General features: G+C 40.8%; 2 protein-coding genes and 1 non-coding gene across 3 annotated transcripts; 2 read left to right on the forward strand and 1 right to left on the reverse strand.

Annotated features, from left to right (window-relative positions):
* Positions 1-244: 244 nt before the first annotated feature.
* On the forward strand, positions 245-6107 carry LOC122823203 (zinc finger protein 37-like). The gene is made up of 7 exons (XM_044102586.1): positions 245-506; positions 2196-2398; positions 2810-2911; positions 3027-3113; positions 3209-3319; positions 3431-3554; positions 3660-6107. Exons 1-7 carry the CDS (start codon positions 479-481, stop codon positions 5699-5701), a joined length of 2697 nt encoding a protein of 898 aa, XP_043958521.1. The 5' UTR covers positions 245-478; the 3' UTR covers positions 5702-6107.
* A 249-nt stretch (positions 6108-6356) lies between these two features.
* On the reverse strand, positions 6357-6429 carry trnar-ccu. Its single transcript has one exon. It is a non-coding gene; the product is annotated as a tRNA-Arg (tRNA).
* Positions 6430-6715: 286 nt separating this feature from the next.
* wdr45b (WD repeat domain 45B) lies at positions 6716-13375 on the forward strand. The gene is made up of 10 exons (XM_044102591.1): positions 6716-6981; positions 7882-7956; positions 8223-8324; positions 9547-9634; positions 9726-9820; positions 9952-10142; positions 10249-10334; positions 10451-10552; positions 11717-11838; positions 11980-13375. Exons 1-10 carry the CDS (start codon positions 6915-6917, stop codon positions 12084-12086), a joined length of 1035 nt encoding a protein of 344 aa, XP_043958526.1. The 5' UTR covers positions 6716-6914; the 3' UTR covers positions 12087-13375.
* Positions 13376-13709: the final 334 nt, after the last annotated feature.

Below are 13709 nucleotides of genomic sequence, written 5' to 3' on the forward strand. Positions count from 1 at the left end.
GGTAGTAAACTTTTGAGATTTACTGTTACTTAAACCTTATGAATCGTTAAGGCATGAAACGGCCGCTGTACATGAGGAATAAATCAGTTGTGTCAACACTTGCAGATAGTTTGGTAAATAATAATAGAGGTTTGCACTGAGCTGAAACATATAGAAGACTAATAATTACACTATAATTATTCAGCATAACCGAGCTATTCAAGAACGATTATTCCTACATTCCTAACCCTAACCCTAACAGAGATTATCTTCAAATTGGTGTTGCAACAGGTCGTCACGAAGCGGAACGAAACTGAGCTAGCTAACTGGAGTCCGTACTGTTGTTTCAGACGGAACGCAGAGCAACCGTTGACGCAGAAGAAGCGCCTGGAAGACTTTGATATTGAACAAAGCCGCAGTTAAAGGAATCTCTTTGACTGTGGTCGAGTCCCGGACAGTAGTTGTTCTCATTGTAATGTTACTACAGTGACTGTCTAAGATGGAAGGAGGAAGTTCCGAGTTATCCGGTGAGTAAAAACACTAACTGGCAGATTTGTTTAGCTAGGCCGCAGCGCGCGCGCGGGAATAGCACCCTTATAATATGTTAAAATTGACGGTTTTCGTCATAGTGTCCATATTATTTTATTGAAGTCGGACTAACGATTTTCTTAGACGCAACCAGAGGTGCTTATTTACAAGCCTTGCGGGTCAGGTAGATACAGCTGATGCTAAAGGTTCTCTGCCACAGTGTCAACCTAGCTAGCTGTGAAGCATTGGAGCTAACTCAGTTAATGCTACGCTAGGCTAGGGTTAGCTTCTGAAATGACTTTGGTGGTTTTTACAGTTCACTCTAATATTTCTTAAACAAGCGTTTCCTAAATTATGCGCTTATATCATTTATTTATACTTAATATAAATCATTTACGATACAATTACATATTTGATAAAAGTCCGGAAAATGCAAATAAAACCAGGAATATCCGACTTAATCGGAGTTTGGCCCTGAAATGTTTTTTTTTTTCTTTTCGTGAATAGCAAGTTTTACACTTTCAAAGATATTTACTTTAAATATTAACTTAAAGTAAATATCTTTGTGTAATATTCTAAATAGCCCTGTCAAGTCAAACGTTTTCATCTGAACGACCGTTAAAAACATTTCAATAACAATAATGTTTATACGTCAAAACACAAGAGACATGCAACATTTAAACAGCTGCCCTTGTGGGGCTAATTTGTGTTCTCTAAAACACGAAAAGTTGTCACTAACTCACAACTTTTAAAAAATATATATTTTTTGCTAAAAAATAAAACGAATTGCCGTTTTATTCCATTTGAGTGGCTAAAATAAATGTAGATTAGGTCACTTGTAAGAATCCTTGTATCCAGCCATTTCTAACCTTAACAGCTACGTCTGTGAATATTGAAAGAATCCTGCTTTTTTTCCGATCAATTCTTAAAATCTAGAAATATTCTATGCAGACTTTGCCTGGGCCAGATAAGCATGTATTTGCATATTAAATCACTTTATTTTGTGAAGATTAGACCTATTTGCAGAACACAAATCAGCAGCTCATTTTAAAAGTTTCACAACAGAGATAAAGTAAAACTGAAGTGTATGGAGGGGTTCAATCACGACTACATACACAAGAAGGCTATGGGAGCTCATAAATCATAAGTAAATCTTTCTGTACTTTATTTCACTGGCCACCTAACATCCTTCTCCAGCACTGTCTCAGTGAGCCCTCAAGTAATAAACCACTTCTGAATCAAGTGTTCAGCCTTGATGGGTCATCACCACTTGTATTCATGGTTTTGTAGTTTTTGGAGCTTGTTTATCAGTTTGAGTAAACTTTAAAAAAATAAATCTTATACTCAGAGAGTGCAGACAGCCTAAAATCATCCTCCCGAGGATAATGTCAAAGAATCCCTAGAGAGGCATAGAACTGCCTGGAGCAGCAAGCTAAGAGTTTAACCTTCAGAGCAGTAGTGACACATCACTTGTCTGCGGCTGAACGGGGAATCCCAAGGACGGGTCTGGAATCATCTGCTGGTATATATTAATGCAGACGAGATGTTTGAGTTTCAAAAAAAAGATTTTTTTGTTTTTTTGCAAAGCAAGATGTTTCACTTCAGGTTTGAATGTCCATCCCAGACTCGCTCTAAAACGTATACCTGCTTTTTCAAGCAATTACTGACTGTATTTCCCTTTTTTGCAGCTCCCACTCTTCCCCTCTCTGCCCTGCGCCTCCTGGTTTCCCCCATCCGCCTGGTGTCTGCTGCGATCTGGCACACAGTGGAGCAGAAGATTGTGTCCGACTATGGCCTGCTGGAGGAGTTTGTGTTCATGGTCACGGAGATCGTTCCTCAGCTTCTTTCTACAAGGCAGCGAGCCGAACTCATTCTGGGCCTCAGAGCACGAGTGAGTCGGGGTTTTTTTGCTAACATTGGTTTCTGATTGGGGTTTTTACATTAATCATAACCTGAAAGAGTCCAGGTCTTGTTGGGGACTAATGATTGGTATAGTGGCACAAGAGGCTTATCTCAACATTAAGGGTGCATTGTTTGGTGTTTAGAAAGCAGTTTTTTTTTGGTCACCAAAATAAACGTAATGATATATCAACAACACAAATGCACTTGTCGAATTAGTGTCTCAAAGATGGACACACAGCACCCATTATAAAAGCAACCTCCTAATGTTAATCATCAAACCGCTGTTTTCTAAAGGGATCAACTCTTAAGCAAATGCAAACAAAGCAGAAGGGGCATCTGAGTAACTTTGTAAACAATTGTTATCTTACTGATTTATTTATTTTGGCCTTTTAAATTACAGTTGATCCTGGAACTGTGTCGTTCCGATGAGACGGCTGACCTTCAGATTATTCAGCCACACCTCGACCGAATGCAGAGCCTCAGGTCTCTGTGGAAAATAGAGGTAAACTGTCTCATCTCTATTGCATGCTGGTTTTGTTGTTTCTGATGGATGTAGTCATTTTGCTTGCCATTTACTATCAGTTTGCAAAACCAATTGATTCTGCTTCTGCCTACAGTCTGATGCAGAAGTGTCTGATTCTCATTTCATGGGCCTTGTTCAAAATTTGCTCAGAGATCCAGACGAAAGAATGACTTTTTTCCAGGTAAGCTTACGCAGACAAACGGCTCTGTAACTTCAGCTCTTGTTAAAGTTGGTGGTGGTCACCCACCATACTTACTGGATTTGTTGGTGTTTCAGGATGTTTTTCCTGGAGACTTTGGGCCCACATACGACAAAGCTATTCAGACTCTGATGTGGCTGTTTCTGTCCAGACTGGAAAAACTCCTTCCTGCTCAAAGTCTCCAGCAGGTATACTACACATAATCTCAAGAGGAAAATGTCTTAGCTTTTTGTTGTACTCAAAAAATTTATTTGAAGAAAATATAATTTTAAAAATGTTTAATTTTTGTTTTTTATCAGGTTGTTTCACTGATGAGTGACACCACCTCTTTCCTGAATGAATCCATGGAGACTTTAGTTCAACCTGAAGATCTAAAAGTTTTGTTGGACACACAAAAAAATCTCACCCACCTTGAAGATATTGGTAAGGAGATGTTTCTCTGATATACAGGTTTATTGTCTTTTAGCAGTTCTGTCAAGACGTTCTCTGTATGTTCTACCTGAACTGATCTATTGTGTTTCTTTTCAGAGTCTTATGTTGTCGACAGCGGCATCTTATCTGCCCTTTGTCTTCCTCCCGTGGAAAGAGTCGTGATTGTCAACGAGCAGCCAGGAACCGACGCAGAGAGTGGCCTCGTGTATACAGTCTGCTCAGAGATGGAGGTGGAATCTGAGAACAAAGAGGTGTATGTCGAAGTACCTGGGAGCACAGCAGAGTGTGCAGAGCCACAGTGGTTTGGCATCAGTGGAGAGGTGAAGGCTGAAATGGACAGTGTTGTGGTCTCAGATCCCACTGAAGGCACTGAGGCCAGCGAGGGGGAAATGGTAGATGACCAGCCTGATGACCATGCAGGGACTCTGATCATTGGGGAGGATGGCCAAGTGACACTGCTAGATGGTGTGGAGAAGAAGCCAAACAGACGTGGGAGGAGAAGGAAATGCCCAGACGACGATGATAAAGATTATGAAGTGGAAAGTAAAGCAAGGGGCTTTAAGGAAGACTTGGATACAGACCCTTTGTGGGAAAGACCAGTGAGAAAGAATCGAGGACTTAAGATGAAACGGTACCTGTCGCAGTGGAGAAAATCAGGCAAGACTTTGGGCGGTACCACAGTTTCCCAGAATTCAGCAAAAAACGACTTGGACGAGAGAACGTGCAAGGTGTGTGGCAAAGTAGTGAGCCAGGCCAAGTTCCTGCAGAGACATATGAATCAGCACACAGAGGAGCTGCCCATTGCTTGTTCCGTGTGCAAAAAGTTTTATAAGAGTTTACGCTTCCTGCAGCAGCACAAATGTACAACTTCAACTAAAGTAAATCCAGATAAAGATACCCAAGGACAAGAAACCACATCAGATGGTGGTGAACAGTCATCCAGTGGGGTTATTTGTGAGGCATTTATTGATGATCATCCTCCAGACAGCGCGACTCAAGACCCTGATTATATCATGTCGGAGAAGTCCTCTGGAGAATTAGGAGAAAGAAGCCCAGACGGAAGTAAGAGTGGCCTGGAAGGTCCATTCTACTGTCCTCACTGCAGCGTTGAGTTCAAATGCAGACAAACGTTTAGGTTCCACATGAGGAACATTTGCTACACTGAGCAGCAAGTGGATCCCGAGAACCCAGATGATGTGAAACACTGTTTCAGATGTGACGAATGTGACAAGGCTTTTAAGTACAAGTCAACATTAGAGTCCCACAAGCAGACCCACAACCCGCTCTACTGCGAGGTCTGCATGAAACTAGTACGTGACTCAGAGGCTCTGGCCATGCACAAAGAATCCCACACACCATTTCAGTGTAATCGGTGTGAGGAGCACTTCCCTGTGTTCAAGGCCCTTCATAAGCATTACATTGATGCCCACAACCCCACTGAGCCTTTCACTTGCCCGTACTGTGATACGACCTTTGCCAGTTTGAAGCGTTTCATCAGACACGAGTGGAAACACACCGGTTACCAGCCTTTCCAGTGCACTCACTGCGCTAAAAGGTTCCGCTCATACTCTGACCTTGTGGAGCACCAGAAAAAGCACACAAAGGCGTATCCGTACCTTTGCTGGGAGTGCGGCAAGAAATTCAGGCACGGCGTCACGCTAACAAGGCACGTGGAGCGCGTGCATCATGCCGGAGAACCCGTAGACGAAAAACCTACCACGATCTTCCCTTGTACTCAGTGCGATAAGACCTTCACTTCTAGAAGGTGCCTTCTAAAACATGATAACTTCCACCACAAAGGGATGCGCTTCCCATGTGAGCACTGCGGAAAGGGATTCTTTGGGAAGGACGCGTTGGTGAGGCACACTTTGATCCACACTGGCGAAAGGCCTTTCAAGTGCGATGACTGTGAGAAGTCATTTAGGTCCGCAGCAGAACTGAAGATTCATAGGCGGTACCATACTGGAGAAAGACCGTTCAAGTGCACCATATGTGAAAAGGGTTTTGTCCAATCCTGTTTTCTTACTTTGCACATGCGAACGCATACAGGAGAGAGACCGTATGTATGCGCAGTTTGTAACAAGGGCTTTTCAAGTTTGCATGGCCTCAAACGACACAGGAGACTTGTCCATTCCTAGTTTCTATCAACATTATATTAATCTTAATGTGGGCTTTAACTATCAGTTTACTATGTCCCTTATGAAGGAGGTTAGTTTAGCTTCAGCTTTGTGCCAGAAAATAAAAACGGATTGCTTATGATGTTAAATCTCACCTTGGCTGTCTGGGAGCTAGTTAGATATGGAGACTTGAAACCAAGTTTTCCTCTTCTGTGACATTGTCCATATATTGCGTGATTGCCACAGACCTGCATTGTCAGAAATGTATAATTGTACTGAATTATAAAAATGTATCTTTGTATTTTTTACAGACATGTTTGCTGTAGTTCTACAATATAATTTGTATGTATGTGATTTAAAATTTAATTACCTTTAGAAATTTGGTTTTTCTTCCTTAAATAAAAATTTCTAGTGTCTCTTGCTTTAATTGATGTGATTTGGTGTGGTAATCTTTTTTTTTTTGTTAATTGTATTTACCTGGAATTTTAGAAGAAATACAGTCTTTTATTTTATTTGCTATGGAAGCTATGTAGCTTTTTTAATACCAATTTCAAGGAATTTAAAAAGGCTTTAATACAGCATTTTTAATTCTTCATGGTGTCATCATTGAGTGAAAAAGGAATATTTGTGAAATATAAGGAAATGGCAATAAATAACATATACAAGAAGTAAGCACCACCCCAGATGGGACTCGAACCCACAATCCCTGGCTTAGGAGGCCAGTGCCTTATCCATTAGGCCACTGGGGCTTTTGCGGCGTTGTTGGTAGGTCAGACATCATCAGCCTTCTGTGCACACTTTTTATGTGTACAGTAAATGATTTCCTAACTGTAAGATGCAATGATGACACTCCAGTGGTTATTTACCTTGGGCTTGCTTTAATAGGGTTACTCCCGAATAAAAACTATCTTTGAAAAATACTGATTTTAGGTTAAATCAAATTACTGATTTGGGTATAGGATTGTAATTTATCTGCCCTGGAATTGTTGAAAGGCGACATTTAACTCAAACTATTTGATGATGACGTTATGTTGACACGCATTTACGACATCCACTGGAGACAAGTGAATTCCCTCCGATCCTGACAGCGAGAGACAGCCCCCGTTTTGTTTTTTTCTTCTTCCCTCTGTCCAGCAAAAGCCCGACTCTGGTGGAGGAATGTTAGCCAGTTAGCTAACGGACAAAAACTGTTGGGTTTTTACTCGTTTAACATCGCTGGTTACTTGTTATAACGATGAATTTACTACCGTCCAATCCACATGGAAATGGGCTTCTTTATGCTGGATTTAACCAGGATCACGGTAAGGATCATAGTCGTAATGATCTTTGTTATTTTCACTCCTGTCTAATACAATTGAGAAGCGTCGTAGATTCACAATTCATTGCCTGTTAGTTCTCTCAATGTGACACGACAGTCGTCGTTTCTTAAATTCCGCATTCAATTTTACATCAACAAATATTTTCTAAAAGCGCTACGTTACCTTTGAACTGCTAGGTTAAATTGCCGACAAAGTTGACATTAGCATTAGCTCCTACACTTTAGCGAATTAAAATTGTAACTGCCACTTTAGTTTATTGCTTACAAATTTTCTGACTGACAAAATAAAAAACGACTCGGGAACCCAGTAATAGAAAATATACATAAACACAAGGTGGGAAAAGAGTGTTATGTGTAATGGGTGTTGTATGCTAACTTAGCATTAATGCTACTGCTAACAGAAAATCCTTCGAACATAGCGGCTATCCACTAAAAGCAGCTATGTCAACAGTACTAAGCTTAGCTCTGGGCTGTTCTGAATTCCCACATGTAATTTATTTCCACAATATTTTCTCGTCAGTACTTTCCAGAATAAGTTATCGTATTAGTCGTGATATAGCCATACAGACACTGTACGGGCCGTGAAGTGTTTTAAAATTTCTTCTTTTATACCTCGGTTACCCTTTTTGTTAAACCGAGGTGTAAAACTTTGATATAACTGAAACTAAATTGATAAATGAACCCAGAACGGACAAGTGGAAACTCTACCACGAAGTGCTAGTTCTCCATAAATAACAGTGGAGGTTAATATTTAGTTTCAATGTGTGGTCTGTGGTTCATCTTCAACATTTATTTTTCTACTTCCTGTTACCTTGACACTGGTTAGAATATATATATAGAGAAAATTTTGTTGTATTTATTGGGTCTTTGTGTTCTTGTCCAGGATGCTTTGCTTGTGGAATGGAGAATGGATTTCGTGTCTACAACACAGATCCTCTCAAAGAAAAGGAAAAGCAAGGTAGCCGGACGATAGCTTGTCAATTTTTCTTTTTTTCTTTTTTAATTTTTTGCTCATACTTTGAAAGGTGCCACACGTTTACTGGAATGTAACGCCTCAAATTTGAGTAAGCATCCTCCATATAATTCAGGATGCAAATTTGCACGGTTTCCTAAAAAGCATTCTGTTTCTCCTTTGTCTAGCAGTGCAGGACCGTTTGTGTCACGCTCTCTTGTACGTACAGATCTGTTACAGAGATTGGAAATGTCCCTGTGTTTGTATTCCAGAGTTCCTAGAGGGAGGCGTTGGCCATGTGGAGATGCTGTTTAGGTGTAACTACCTGGCGCTTGTGGGAGGAGGGAAGAAACCCAAGTACCCAACTAATAAAGGTATGTCTGCCACATACATCATGAAGATGAGGAAATGACTGCAGGTTGCCTTTGCAGAAGTATTCATAAAGCTTAAAATGCAGTTTGTTTGTTTGTGCGGTGTGGAACCACAAACCTCAGTAACTTTCAGTTGGAATTTATGCGAGTGAGCAGCAAACTCTGGAGCTTTCTTAGTTTTTTTTTTTTTTAATTAATCTTTAAAATTCCCACAAAATAAATTTTAAGTATTATAATTTCTTGTTTCAGTCTTCATATTAAGGATTCCTCCAGTTTATTTCCATCCCTATTTCTTGTCTGCAGATCTACAGGGTGGAGATGTATGAAGAAGCTCTTCTTATTTTTTGCAGCACTCCATCTTGTACCGTTTTTTTTTTTTTCTTCTTCTTCTTTTTAGGAAAACCTTGAACTTTTCACAATAGTTGTGTTTTAATGATACAGGGTTAGCTTTCTACTTAGTAGTGAAGACCTAAAACATAATGGAAGAAACTTTTTGGCAGATGTTGTAGATTTTTTTGGTTTGTTTGTTTTTTTTAGCTCAAAATGATACAGGGTGATGAATCAATTATTGAAATAATCGTCAAGTAATTAGCAATTAGCATTTAATAGTTGACTAGAGTAGAGACTTAAAAAAAAAGACCAGATGCTAAAAGATCAATACAACCTGAACCATAATAAAAACCAAAAGTTAACAAAAAACATATAAATATATAAAAACCTTCTTTGTCTGTAAATATATTTTACCCAGAACTCCTCGGGTGGCAGATTTAGCTTCACTTGGTTGAAATTTTGTATAAAAATAAAATAGAATAAATCTCCCATTAGGCACATTTTGCTATCCAATCATTAAACAGTAAAAAAAAAATCAACAGATCAGGCCTATAATCTATTGCTGTTCAGTCAAACAGAAATAACTGTTAGAGGCATTTTGTTTGCAGATGTAGCTTTAAAAAAATTGCGTATTTTTTTAAAACTACAATAGTCGATTACTAAAATAATCATTAAGTTCTAACCGCCATTTTGAGTTGCATCGCTGTCCTTTTTACTGAAAGTCTCCTGCAGTTGGAAACTATAAAAAAGAAATAAAGTAAATTTTAAAAAAAGCTCCTGGAATCTCAGGGATTGAAGCGACCAGGCGTGTTGTTCCCATCCTCCGCTCAGGCTTCCTGAGCGACGACTTGGCTGCCGTGTTGTAATTGATTCGTGTGATTGGTTGACGTTCCAGTGATGATCTGGGACGACCTCAAGAAGAAGACGGTGATCGAGATCGAGTTCTCCACAGAGGTGAAAGCGGTGAAGCTTCGGCGGGACAGGTACGGACGGGCTCCTCCGTTTTCCTTCGGAAACATTCAACCACTGCATCTGGATGAGCGTGTGTGTTTTTGTTTGTTTTTATTCTTTCAGGATTGTGGTAGTCCTGGACTCCATGATCAAAGTGTTCACCTTCACGCACAACCCGCATCAGCTGCATGTGTTCGAGACCTGCTACAACCCCAAAGGTCGGTGCCGATGCCCGTGAGCTCTCGGGCTTCCGTACGCCCCGGACGTCCGGTCCGGACCGGCTGAGTCGTTGAGTCACCACAGCAGGCGTCTCGTTGTTTCTAAGCCGCCGCCGTCTCGTCCGTTCCAGGTCTGTGTGTGCTGTGTCCCAACAGCAACAACTCCCTCCTGGCGTTCCCTGGAACGCATTCGGGCCACGTGCAGATCGTGGACCTGGCCAACACCGAGAAGCCGCCCGTCGACATCCCCGCCCACGAGGGGGCGCTGTGCTGCATCGCGCTCAACCTGCAGGGAACCAGGATAGCCACGGCGTCGGAGAAAGTGCGGAGAGGGTTTTGTTTTTTTTCTCTTTTATGTTGGATGTTAGTTTGGAGGGGGTTGGCGACCTCTGACCTCCTGCGACTTAATTCCCGCCACGTTTCCGCAGGGGACTCTGATCAGGATCTTCGACACGTTGGCAGGGCAACTCATCCAGGAGCTCCGGCGAGGCTCGCAGACGGCCAACATCTACTGGTGAGGGAAAGAACCTCGGATATCTATCTTTTATTTTCTAAAAGGAAAAACTATGATAGGAAATCCGCTTATGTTTTTTTTATTTTTATTGTTGCTGTTTTATTTGTGGCTTCCAGCATCAACTTCAATCAGGACGCGTCTCTGATCTGCGTGTCCAGCGACCACGGCACCGTCCACATCTTCGCTGCGGAAGACCCCAAGAGGAACAAACAGTCGAGGTCTGTGTCGTCATGGCCGCCGAGGCAGGAGGAAGGACGCGGTCTGAATGATTTTCACATTTTGTCGCAGTACAAGCACAAAACATTCATCGATTTTATGCGATTAGATCAGCACAGTTGTAAGGTTGAAGAAAAACAAAGCTGATAGTTTTGGGCCATATTTTAAAAAAAATAAAATAAATCTAAATAAAATCTGATTTCTTTTGTTAGTTTTTTATATTATATCCAACTTGTGATTTTAATCCAAATTTCTTGCCAAAGTGGTTAATATTTCAGTCATTCAGTGTAGATGATTAAACTTCTGCTTAATTACAAGAATATAGTCATAGTATTAGCAGAATTATCAAAATTTTATACGAAAATGTCTTAAAATTATCAGCAAATCATTATTTTAAGGTGAAAAAAAGAATCTTGGCTTAAGTTCACGTTTATCTTTATTCAAAATGGCTGTTTTCACAATCATTTCAAAATCCTACCAATAATAGTTTGATGCTGACGTCAGTCCTCCAGACCAGTAGGTGGAATCTGGAGCTGTTCTATAAAGATTGCATGTTTGAAAACGCCATAAAATATAACACAATTTGTCTCCCTTCCTCAATCTTTCTTCTGAATTTCCCATTCAATCATAAAATATAATCAGATCTTTACTGATGTGGTCAATCTGATTTATTGACCGACTCCCCCTAGTGGTCTGGAGCACGTCCGTTCGACTGCCTGCAGCATTTCATACTTGCCGTTTTTACTATAATCGTGGCATTTTCTCCCTTCTCTTCTTCTTCCTGTGGTTGCTGCATTTTTTTTCTTTTGTTGTCTCATTTTTTGTTATTTGTTTCGTATCGTTCACGTGTTTGTAGCTCGGTTCGCCTCCTGTTTTTGCAACTTCCGGCCACCGTAGTCGTCGGCTCTAAAGCGACGCCGAAGACCTAAGAGTTAAATTTGTAGAAAGTTCTGGAAACCTTTTTATCGTTTTTTTGTTTGTTTGTTGTTGTTTTTTTCAACTTCACAACTAACTAGCTTGTGCTGCTCCGTTACATAAAACAAAGGGAAAAAAAAAATCCATCTTGTTTTGTTCTTTTCTGACAAAATGTGGAAAATTTCAAAGGAAGTCAATCGTTTCGCAGTAACTCTAAGAACCAGTTGTAACTTCGCCTTTCTCCTCTGCAGTTTGGCGTCCGCCAGCTTCCTCCCCAAATACTTCAGCTCCAAGTGGAGCTTCTCCAAGTTCCAGGTGCCGTCGGGCTCCCCCTGCGTATGTGCCTTCGGAACGGAGCCCAACGCCGTCATAGGTGAGCTAGCAGCGGGAGCGGGACGCCTGTTGGGGGAAAAAAGGAGGCTCATCTTGTCTCGGCCCCAAAGCGTCCTAGGAAATCAGATTCTTCTATCTGCTCCTGCTCACTTCTTCTTCGTCTTCTTCTCTCTTTCTGCAGCCATTTGTGCTGACGGCAGCTACTACAAGTTTCTCTTTAACCAAAAGGGGGAGTGTTCCAGAGACGTGTACGCCCAGTTCCTGGAGATGACCGACGAGAAAATATGACCCTCGTGACTTCCTGCTGAGCAACACGTTTTTGCTTTTGTTTTTTTCCTTTCTGTTTTGTTTGTTTCTGAGGAAGTCAAAGTTCTACTTTGCACTTCATCTTATCTGCAGAGACTCTGGATCATCAGAGCATCAGATGGAGAGGACAAAGAAAACAACACAGCACAGATTTGTTTTGTTTTTTTAGGATTAGTGGGAGACTTGAGAAAGTATGACGTTTACCTCTACTCCCAAACCAAGCCCACGGCGATTAGGGAAAGTTGTTTTTTTGTTTGTTTGTTTGTTTTTGTTTTTTTTCTGAAATACAAACAGATTTAAGATGTCTTCCGATGGCTATTTTTATTCCCGTCCTGATAGTGAAGACGTCTTGGATAACTAACACCGCCTAACCCCAAACTACAGGCAGAGTGCCTCTGAAACTGAAGAGAGTGTGTGCGGACATACTATGGCAGATAAAAACACACGCACACACACACACACACACACCATGTATACCACGTGTATAAAATGATTAGGTGTGTGAGGGGATCCCGCTTTGTTAGGCATCACCTTAGATTTTCTTTGCTTGTATATACACCTGACTGAACTAACCACATAGAGCTGTACAGAGCAGTAGCTTAAAAAATGAACCTTTATTTTTGTTTTTTTGTTTGTTTTTGTTTTTTACTTTATTTGTGCAATACTCTGTCTACCAGAACGGTTTGTCTTTAGTCTGAAATTTCTGAAAAAAAGCTGGAAAATCTATATTTTGAGAGAGAAGTTCTCTCCATTGGGGTTCCTGGAGGAAGGAATTACACCAAGAAAAAAGTTTGCATGTTAAGTCTTTAGTTTAATCGATTTCAAATCTGATTTTTTTTTTTTTGGTGAGAGCCACTTTCAAAAAAATATATATATATTTCTTGACTGCTTTCATGACTTATCATTTTTATTCTGCCTCGTGTTATTAGTCACTTTGCACCTTCCTCACTACACTTGTTTTTGCCATTTGAGCTGATCCATCAGCAACCTCTGGTGAAGTCTGTTTGCATCCACCACAATGAAACCAATGACGATTTTTTTGTTTTGTTTCGTTTGAATTTGTCACCGCCGTCAGTTGATTTGCTGCAAAAACACATTTAATTTTTGTGGCTTCTTGCATCCGAACGTCTGTTTGCAGCGCTTGGAAGACCCAGATCACTAGAGGGGGATGCTGAGTAAACTGAGAACTCAGCCAACCAGTTTCCGATACACTTAATGATTGTAAAATGTGCATTTAAATCTGTGAATAAAATGTAAAATCTGCTTTTCCAGATAGGTTTGATGAACTCTTGATGTTTACTTTCGTTGTGAAATTACTACAATGAGGCGGGTGGAGGAAAATGCCTGAAATAGGCCTATGTTGCCAGCAGGGGGCCCCCAAGAGCTCGTGATGTCCCGCAACAACAACTTATAGCTGCAGCGTGTAACTTTTAACATATTTGTTAAAACTGTTTGCTACGTTGTTGCTGTTACTAAGAAATTTAATTTTGAATAAATCTAGCTACCCCGCCGTCTCCCAGTGCTATCTGAAGATATGCGCCACTTGGTCGGAAACACCCAAACAGCCACCGCTCGTTCACATAGTTGCTCCTTGCTAAGCTACAG

This window comes from Gambusia affinis, linkage group LG20 (genome assembly GCF_019740435.1).
Source record: "Gambusia affinis linkage group LG20, SWU_Gaff_1.0, whole genome shotgun sequence".
Lineage (NCBI taxonomy): Eukaryota > Metazoa > Chordata > Actinopteri > Cyprinodontiformes > Poeciliidae > Gambusia > Gambusia affinis.

Bases quoted from the DNA above. Each gene is read 5' to 3' on its own strand.
- LOC122823203 (XM_044102586.1), top strand. From the start codon at position 479: ATGGAAGGAGGAAGTTCCGAGTTATCCG. The intron at 3,114-3,208 runs GTAAGCTTACGC...TTGGTGTTTCAG, and splicing joins AAAGAATGACTTTTTTCCAG to GATGTTTTTCCTGGAGACTT. The intron at 3,555-3,659 runs GTAAGGAGATGT...GTTTCTTTTCAG, and splicing joins CACCCACCTTGAAGATATTG to AGTCTTATGTTGTCGACAGC.
- wdr45b (XM_044102591.1), top strand. From the start codon at position 6,915: ATGAATTTACTACCGTCCAATCCACATGGAAATGGGCTTCTTTATGCT. The intron at 10,143-10,248 runs GTGCGGAGAGGG...ACGTTTCCGCAG, and splicing joins TAGCCACGGCGTCGGAGAAA to GGGACTCTGATCAGGATCTT. The intron at 10,335-10,450 runs GTGAGGGAAAGA...TGTGGCTTCCAG, and splicing joins CAGACGGCCAACATCTACTG to CATCAACTTCAATCAGGACG.